At 41.5% G+C, this 10,521-nt stretch overlaps 1 protein-coding gene across 1 annotated transcript in view; it reads left to right on the top strand.

Annotated features, from left to right (window-relative positions):
* The first annotated feature begins 771 nt into the window (after window positions 1-771).
* The window catches only part of LOC128691131 (protein takeout), a 52,955-nt gene continuing 43,205 nt past the window's right edge, over window positions 772-10,521 (top strand). Inside the window, exon 1 of the mRNA XM_053779953.2 lies at window positions 772-996. Coding sequence (XP_053635928.1) covers window positions 930-996 — 67 coding nt within the window. The 5' untranslated portion in view covers window positions 772-929. The remainder of the gene's footprint in view (window positions 997-10,521) is intronic.

The raw sequence follows: 10,521 nt of genomic DNA, 5'->3' as shown, positions 1-10,521 counted from the left end.
CCAGCTCCCTCTTGAAGACAACCAGGGGTCTTCCCGTAATGCCCCTTATTGCTGGTGGGAGGCTCTTGAATAGTCTTGGGCCTCGGACACGTATTGCGCTGGTGGCTGAAAGGGGACACAGTCGCCCAGTAAACTCAGATTATTATTATAATAAAAAAGAAGCGCTAAACCTACAAGGGTTATACAGCGCAGAGTAAACTTAAAGCATTTTCATTGTATTCCAATGATATCGAATTGTTTAGACTATTTAGAGTTACCAATTAATGGTTACCTATACCGTGTAATAGTTGTACCTGTTAGGAGCAGCGTTCTTTATGCATGTCTACAGTAATATAAGAGTATTTGTGTAAAATAAAATCGCCCCCTTACTCTAAATTACTGTAGGCTACAGTAGTTTAAAAGTGCCTCTCTGTTAGAACTTTCAAAAGTGGGGAGGATGTGCAGTTGTTTGAACTGGGTTTTCAAAATGAGGGAGACACGTGTACTCATGTCCCGTAGGGATTTGCACCATTATTACCATGGCCTTAACACATTCACCATCATCTGACTCATTCCAGTACCACTATTAAATGACTTGCGAAATATATCTAATCGATTTCTCAGAACTTATTTTTTCAGCTACCTGAGATATCAGCTTCATCTTTCAAGGCCCCTGCCCTTTACCCCTCAACAGCACACTAATTTTTTGTCCTATCAGGAAATTATGAAGAAAGTGAGACCTGAGCTCACCCCCATGGGAACCCCTGGACCGACGTCGGCTTGGCGACCACACGGAGCAACACCATTAGTGTCTGCCACGGACTCAGTCAGTATAGACGTATTCTGTGCTCCTTCCACGCGGCAATTTCCTTGGCTCAGTCTCCGAGACGTGACCAGTGAAAGTTGTGACACACGGAAACTAACTAACAGCCCCTAAGGAACTAGCAGAGATGTCGGTGATTGTCAGATTATTGGCTCTGCTTTCATTGACTACGCTGGCTATGCCTGCTGAGTTTGGTAAGCAAGCCTTTCATGTTGTGTTTGCCATTTATTATTGTTTACTCTATGGAGTTCATTTTCATTGCGCTTGACAGCTTTGCAAGTAGATCTTAGCATAATGAATGAATGCAACAGTATAAGGCTTGAGCTCACATGTTTCCCATTTGCTCGTGATTATTTTTTTTTTACTTATGACCTAGTAACATTTGTTTTTGTGGGTCAATCACGCCACAGCCTACAAACCAATGTTAGGCACATCCTCAGACCCAACCCTTCTTGTTCTTGTATTTATCGCAATCTATCTCACTCGTCCGAGAAAACACTTAGGAGTTTTACCTGGAGTTTACCTGGAGAGAGTTCCGGGGGTCAACGCCCCCGCGGCCCTGTCTGTTACCAGGCCTGATGGTGGATCAGCGCCTGATCAACCAGGCTGTTACTGCTGGCTGCACGTAATCCAACGTACGAGCCACAGCCCGGCTGGTCAGGTACCGACTTTCGGTCGGATATTATATTATGGAAATGTTTCGATCCTGGGACCCTGTTCACCCCATGCATGGGGCTTAAAAAAGCAGGTTTGTATCTGGAATGGTACATATGAGGTAAACTGGAGTTCAGTGAGGTCGAGTGAGCTGAACAGTTTGAGGTCACCATGTGGTATCTTTATGTAGCTTTAAAATTTGTTGATTTATGTTTTCTCAATACCCATATATAGAATCATCAAGGTCCTAAGACCGATGCTGAGATGTGTGTTTCTGTGTCTTCAACTACAGAGACAGCTATGTACAGCTCAGGACATACATTACATAGATTAGCTTCATCAATCCTAATACAGAGTAACATTCTACAAGATTGATGGACTGAACACATCGACTCCAGGCTGAGGGACTGATTACCTCAAACTACTCCTCTCCTTACACCTTTCTACTTTGTATTGGACTGATGAAGCCACTGTGTGGCGAAACGTTTCCTCAGTAAAGATTCCCATATGTTGCATAAGTGTCTCAATCTTCAACTTGTCGGTTTTCAAAACTATTCATCACACACTAATACACAGTAAGCTGGAAAAAAAGGAATAGTGATCTGAAACAGGGGACAAGTAGCGAGAGTGAGGTGGGGTAGGTTGTAATAAGTGGGAATCACCTTACGGCCGATCTTTGGATGCACTGAGGCTCCTGGGTCTTTCTCGGAGTGTGCCGGGAGTGTACCACTGGTGACAAGTGCGACAGCTTCCATGCTCTTTCACCTCTATTAGTCGTGTTCATGAATGTTTAATCAGGCCACATTCCATTTCATCGGATGTTCATAATCAGTCTTGTGTTGCATACAGGCAATATTGTTGTCTTCCCAGCTGCAGCTGTTTGTGTTCACAGACTAATTTCTTAAGACCTAATGTGAAATGGAATGAGACCAATTAGTCATCAGCGATAATTACCAACAGAGGAAGTGACTGAAAACTGCCTTAAATGCCACGTTCGACACACCCTCACAAAGATCATGACATTTTTTATATTTATATTTTGCATATGGTTATATACAAAGAGAGGCCAAATGATACTTCAGCAATTGGTTATTAGAGGGCCTAAAGAAAATACATTAGTAATATCACAATTGCTACTCAATGCAAGATACAACTTATCGAATCACTAACAAGCTTTCAGTATATCAGTGGCAATGGGTAGGGTGTCAGATGTGGAAGACTGCAAATGTAACTTCTGTAGGACACAATGCGATAAAGAGACACTGCACTTACCAGCGGCTTTATCAGTCCAGTATAAAGAACAGAAGTTTACGGAGTACATATGCTGCAGAGTGGGCTAGTTCAGGTGCTGGGTGTGGAGGGGGTGGGGTTCAGTGATAGCTGTGTCCAAGATGAGTCTGACAAAAAACACGAAATCATAAAAACTGTGTTGCTTGTGCTGATTAGTTTCTCTGACTAATGGTATCTTTAAAGTTCATGATATGGAGTAGTTTTGGTCTATAGTGCAGGGGTTTAAATAATCCCTTTGACGTATGCCTCTGTTTTCTGATGCATTGTCTCAAACTTGTAGGTAGACGTCTTCCTCCATATATAGTTTGGCGCACCCTCCGCATGGGATGGTAGACTCCACCGCTAGTATCTTTATGTTGTGTGTTTCTGTTTCTTACCAAGTCCTTGATTGTGCTGAATATAATGTTAGCTATGCTGGTTTTACTCTTAGCAAGATTGGTGGAAAAGCCTGAAATCTGGCTGACTGGTAGTACTAATAATCTGTCTAGTGACTTTCTTTCGTTGGTTATGTGGATGATTTTTCTCAAGCTTTTTCCTACAGTTGTTAAGGAAGTATGTGGGGTATTGTAGCTAGATATTTTGCTCGTGTGGGTGGGAAACTGGCATTAACTGGCGCCCTGCTGGGCTACATCAGTACTCTCATTCAGAAAAAAATATATTTCTAAGGTTTATAATTTTGTACCAAAAGAACCTTAGAAAACTTACCTAACCTTATTATAACAAGCTCAATTTAATTTAGCCTTATCCAACTAAATATATTTTAGATAAGGTTACAGTAATTTAATAATAAACAAACACAACGAAATATACTTTTTTTTCGCTAGGTTCGGAAAGATTTTTGCGAAATTATTCCATACACAAATTTTCGTTTGCCTTATTCGGCAAGAAGAGCGTTGCTATTTAAGTCAAAATCGCAAGTTTTACCTATTCGGCACGACACACACACACACACACACACACACACACACACACACACACACACACACACACACACACACACACACACACACACACACACACACACACACACACACACACACACACACACACACACACACACACACACACAGGCGTAAATTTAGAAAGGAAATATTACAGGAATAAGAATTTTTGAGAAACACACAGGAGAGTACAGGTATATGCATTCTGAATATAAGACGTATGGAAGATTTACATGTGATCCTGCATGTTTATCAGACAGAAAGAAAAGACCAGTAATCATGCTTGAGTACAGAACTTATAACAGGGTTCCCCATTTTCAGAGAGGGATGGTCTGGTGCCCGTGAAGGGCTCTTGTTCCAAAGATCTGGAGCTAATCTACCCTTAGATTGAAAGTGATTACTTCCTGTTTCCAAGCGTTGTATGATTCTTATGGGTTACCATGAATATAATAATAATAATAATAATAATTACCAGGATTTAGCTTCATACTTGTTTTGTTAGGTTTGTATCCTAAATCTGTGAGTGTGATCTGGGGTATTCATAGTTTCTGGCAACACCAGGGTTGATATCAGGGTATTGTGACCAGGTAGTGCTGACGAACTTTACAAGGACGGTAGAATGGGCATTAAAGATGTCTTCATCTCCAAGAAGGGTAGTCAAGGTAGGCTATTTCCGGGTGATCTCACCACAGAAAATAGAAAGTTTCTGACTAAGGAAGTCTAGCATTCCTTTTATTTTTTTAAGTGACATTTGGTAGCATTTAGAAATATGCTACTTGTTGTGTAGTTTTAAAAATTGATAAATACATGACTGGGTGTGAGTTGGACCTGCCTCGCATGAGCCAGTAGGCCTGCTTAGTGCTCCTCCTTTCTTATGAACTTATGTTGTGCAAGATTTTATCACTAATGAAAGCAATATTTAATGATAATGCAAAACCACAGCAATATCCCAGTATTTATTTTATATGATATTTATGTATTAGTTTCCAACAGTCCCGACATGTGCTTCCTCTATGATCGTAAGTCAGTTGTGCCTCACAACTGACTTACTAATTTGATGCAAATTTGGACAACATTTCGTTCTGTCGCTGCCCATCATCGAGTCGCAAGTGAATAAGGAAGAAAGCCAGAAGTCAGGTAGGAGGCAGCTTTAGGCCAGAAGAGGTTAGGAGACGGCCAAGGCTTGGTCATTCATGGGTGCTGTAGATTAAAGTATTCCACAAGTGTGAGCAGAAATAAAGTCAGCGACAAGCTATATGTTAATAATGTTCTGTACATGAGCCGATTCAGCAAAATAGGATCAGTTTTATTTGGCAGTTAATTAAAAACATTTTAAACCCGTACAATGAGCTTAAATTTGGTCGCTACGTGATAAATATTGAGAGATGATGTGGCGTGTTATTCTCTACCTAACGACCCTGAAACTAAAAATTGAATTTCCTGACATCTCTGGCACATTTCCGCTTTTATCTTCCATCTGCTATTTTGTATCTAGTTATGTTTTTTTTCGAATAGCAAGAACAGAGGACCACTGCAGTAGGTCTGTTGGTCCTTTCGATGTAGGCTGTACCAGCACCTGGCCATTATCGCTTATATATTTCTTTAGCCTAGTATTTTATCCCTCGAATATAAAAATATACGATTCTAGCAAATAGTGGCCTTAAGCCCCAGGACCGAAATATTGATATTAAACAGATTCTTGTGCCTTTGGTATCTTCCATTATTTTGCATGTCATTGAAGCAGAGAAAATGCATTGTCAGAAGCTCCTACACCAGCAGTTATTGACCTTAACTTTCTCCATTTTGCTGTTGACCTTCTTACCCTAACTATGTATGTAAATAGGGTATTGCAAGTCAGTAAAGAGAAAGGTATGAAACTGGCAGGCCATTGTTTGTTCTTTGTATACCGGTGAGTACATTTCAGGATACAATGTCGATAACAAACGTTAATCTCAGCTTCTAAAGTATTCTCCTTTAGTGCTTTCATATACGTGAACCCATTACTGCGAGTCCTGACTTGGTTAGATATTTTCAGCGCGTTATTTATATCCCTTCAGTCACATCTTTCCTTAATTCTACGCCTTTCCAGCGAGTGCAAATTCAGTGCCCTCAGTCTATTCTCGTAGGAAAAATTTCTGATATGTGAGATCAGCTTCGTCATCTCCGTCTGTTTTCCAGAGCATTTTTGACCATTCAGTACACTAGTGATTTTGTCCTTCAGCAAATGACTTGCGTCATTTTAAACTGTCCCATTTTGATGCTTCATTTTGAATTGTGCCATTTTGACCGTGCACTCCAAAACCTCTTGATCTCAGTGTTCTGTAGATTATAAAATTTCGATTTGCCACTATTTCCTTCTCTTCCACCTCATTTTCTTCCCCATTTTCTCTTTTGTATCTCTTCTTCATCCTCTCCCTTATGCTCCCCATCTACCCTCAAATGTGTTAGATATCATCATATGCTGTAAGAACAAGTGTAAAGGAAATTGTCCAATGTTACGCAGCTGATGGTTATTAATTCCCATTCTTGGTTGTATTTTAGGCGTGGGAGATGTGGGTGTGGGAAACATGGACGTGGGACGTGTTTTGAGTTCAAGAAACCCATTAATGCTTCCTGCTGAACTGATGTACACAGTTGTAAATGTCAAGTTTGTCAATTTTCTGAGGAGATGGATTTTAGGAGTTAGCAGGAGTTACCTGGTTGTTCAGGGTTTTCAATCAGGAGGAGGCTTTGACTCCCGGACTGCGTACGGTGAGGAGGAACAGTCTGGGTGATCAGGCTTTCAATTGGAGGCGTTTACTCCGGAAATGGTCTTCAAACTTCATTTTCAGATATGGCCAAAAAAGTATCAATAAATGACTGCTTTCCGATATCCTTTCTAAATGCTGCAGTGATTTCCCGTCCTCACATATAAATGTATCCTTGGGACGTGGTGGTCCCTACAGAGTGGCAGCAAGTTATATGGTTGGGCAGGACGTGGGTGCTTGGCCTTCCTCTTTCAACAGGAATCATCACTTGAGACTAATTTCTCTCAATTGAGGATCGGGGGCACACATCTCACCCATAGCCACCTGTTTATAGGTGCTGCTGCCCCTCTCTAGCTTGTGGACGACTGTGTCACTGCTCTCATTTTCGCTTTCGTATAGGTGGGTATGAGTTGGACCTTCCTAGCATGGGCCGTAAACCTGTTGTAGTGTTCCTTCATTCTTGTGCTCGTGTGTAACTTAACTATCACAGCTCGTCAGTCAACACCTATAAACATTAATTTTCCCTAATATTGCGCACAGAACTTACGGAAAATTATCTCGACCACTACTTGCTGAGAATTGAAATTACTGATAATTGGACTTTAATTTAGCTGATGTACATATATTTTTCATTTATTTTTTGTCTTCCTTCAACAATTATCTCGTTAACCGGCACAAACGTCGTCATGAGGCTCCTCAAAGTTCATACTATCGTCCTCTCATCTTCAAGGGTCACAATAACGTGCTCCCCCTAAAAGTTCTTTTCTAAATGTTAACTTATGCAGCTTGAGACCATTGTTGCGAGCTGTGTTAGCTAAATATGTCATTCAGAGGAAAACCCCTGACACAAGTTTTGTTAGAAAACCAGTTCAGAGGTCCCGGCACTATGGCGGGGATGCGGCTAGACGGTGTGCCTAAGGTCAGGTGAAGGTGGGGGTGGCTCATGGTCCTTGGTGGACCACGGCAGCAGCGACCACTGCTTTAACCTTGCTGAGCTCAGTGGCCAGTGTGAGAGATTCACCAATGTCTTTTTTACACATGGACGTGTCCTGTGGATTTAACTACGCGCGTGTACCTGACGTGGTCCTTGCCTCTAAATTAAGTCAGGTCAAGAGTGACCCATCAGGTAGAGAGTGGTTGGGTTCGTTAACGTAACTTATAGCTGCGTGTAGTAACATACATGGATGCGCATCTAGTACACATTACAACCTCGTCTATCGGTCTCGCAGAACGGGTGAAAGGAAAAACTTAAGTTTTTTTTTTTTAGCGTCACGGATCCATCACGAATCTACGAAGAAAAACTATATCAAACGTCAGTTAATGTCGAGAATCATTGTGGTGTAATAGGAACTGCACCCTTATGGCGTTTCAGGAATGCTTCCGTTTTGTTCCTTTTTTTTTTTTCTTGGGGGATGGAAGGAGTGAAAGTGGAGAAAGTTTGAAGGCGTCAGCTAGCTGCCGGCCCGGTCCTCTGGCCCGGTGTACCCACATTGCCGTCTCAGTCCATCACAAGGGTTCCTTGTTGCCGGTGAGGGGCTCTTGATCCATGGAATTGAACCTATCCCTTATATCGAATATGAGTCTCCTATTTTCCCAGACGCCATTTGACCCCTGCTGGTTTACCACTGGTGGTTAAAACTCTAGCTTCACACGGCAAGGGCCTGGGTTCGATCCCCAGCCAGAGTAGAAACATTGGGCGTGTTTCTTTCCACCTGTTGCCTATGTTCCCCATCAGTAAAATGGGTACCTGGGTGTTAGTGGACTGGTGTGGGTCGCATCCTGGGACACTGACCCAATTTGCCCGAAATGCTCAGCATAACAAGGGGCTTTCTATATAGTAGTAGGTCATTGATGTCAGCTAGGTCTGTATACCATGTACATGTACTTGTAGTAGACAAAGATATTATTATTATTATTATTATTATTATTATTATTATTATTATTATTATTATACTATCTCTTGGCTCTTCTTGTGTCAACTGGTCAGATGTGATGAAATCGACTTTGATCCAGTGGTCATAGTGGAGTAGGCTGAATTGTGGTCCGTATGTTATTGTGTGTAAAGCTTTGAGGTTCATATGTTCTTGTGTGTAAAGCTTTGTAGTCCATAGGGTCTTGTATGTAAAGCTTTGTGGTCTATAGGTTCTTGTGTGTAAAACTTTGTGGTCCGGGTTCAGTAAGCTAAAGTCAGCGGTTTGGGTTCGGTAGGCTCGACAGTGTGGTTCAGGTTAGTTGAACTGTATTTATTAGCATAGCTATATCAAACCTCTGTGCCATAGTAGTAGTAGAATAGTATTATCCGGTGCGTGTTTATACTCACGGTACTTTCCCATATAAATCTGTCATTAGATAAAACACAGTAGTAGTGGTGGTGGTGATGATAGTGATGGTAATGGAGATGCACCCAGAAGACGTTCCTTAACCTCTTGCTAGTGTAGGTGACGTGTAATTCCGAAAACCAGTTAAGCCACCTCGTTGTCGACTACCTTCAACAGTGGTGGAGAATCCTGTTGCTGCTGTCAAGAGCAAGTGTGGAAGCTGGTGGTGATGGTATTAGTTGATAGTGGTAATAGCAGAGTAATTAGGGGGAGATATGCTTAAAATGTGCTCATCCATTGGGATATATGTATATACAAGTGTATTTAGCCTAGACACGTTCAGATTTAAAGAGGCATTATAAAAGAAACTAGTAATGTTATTGTTAATTATATTTATCTCATAGACCTGTTCACATTCACTACTGGATACTGTTCACCTTCACTACTGGATACTGTTCACCTTCACTACTGGATACTGTTCACCTTCACTACTGGATACTGTTCACCTTCACTACTGGATACTGTTCACCTTCACTACTGGATACTGTTCACCTTCACTACTGGATACTGTTCACCTTCACTACTGGATACTGTTCACCTTCACTACTGGATACTGTTCACCTTCACTATTGGATACTGTTCACCTTCACTATTGGATACTGTTCACCTTCACTACTGGATACTGTTCACCTTCACTACTGGATACTGTTCACCTTCACTACTGGATACTGTTCACCTTCACTATTGGATACTGTTCACCTTCACTACTGGATACTGTTCACCTTCACTACCAGATACTGTTCAATTTCACTACTGGATTCTGTTCACCTTCATTACTGGATATTGTTCACTTTTACTACTGAACACTGTTCACCTTCACTACTGAACACTGTTCACCTTCAATACTGGACACTGTTCACCTTCACTACTGAACACTGTTCACCACTACTGAACACTGTTCACCTTCAATACTGGACACTGTTGACCTTCACTACTGAACACTGTTCACCTTCACTACTGAACACTGTTCACCTTCAATACTGGACACTGTTCACCTTCACTACTGAACACTGTTCACCTTCACTACTGAACACTGTTCACTTTCACTACTGAACACTGTTCACCTTCACTACTGAACACTGTCACCTTCAATACTGGACACTGTTCACCTTCACTACTGAACACTGTTCACTTTCACTACTGAACACTGTTCACATTCACTACTGAACACTGTTCACCTTCACTACTGAACACTGTTCACCTTCACTACTGAACACTGTTCACCTTCACTACTGAACACTGTTCACATTCACTACTGAACACTGTTCACCTTCACTACTGAACACTGTTCACCTTCACTACTGAACACTGTTCACCTTCACTACTGAACACTGTTCACCTTCACTACTGAACACTGTTCACTTTCACTACTGAACACTGTTCACATTCACTACTGAACATTGTTCACCTTCACTACTGAACACTGTTCACCTTCACTACTGAACACTGTTCATCTTCACTACTGAACACTGTTCACCTTCACTACTGAACACTGTTCACCTTCACTACTGAACATTGTTCACCTTCACTACTGAACACTGTTCACCTTCACTACTGAACACTGTTCATCTTCACTACTGAACACTGTTCACCTTCACTACTGAACACTGTTCACCTTCACTACTGAACACTGTTCACCTTCACTACTGAACACTGTTCACCTTCACTACTGAACACTGTTCACCTTCACTACTGAACACTGTTCACAT

This window comes from Cherax quadricarinatus, chromosome 27 (genome assembly GCF_038502225.1).
Source record: "Cherax quadricarinatus isolate ZL_2023a chromosome 27, ASM3850222v1, whole genome shotgun sequence".
Taxonomy (NCBI): Eukaryota; Metazoa; Arthropoda; class Malacostraca; order Decapoda; family Parastacidae; genus Cherax; species Cherax quadricarinatus.
Note: the sequence above shows the minus strand (reverse complement) of the source record. Positions and strands in the feature narration are given on the sequence as shown.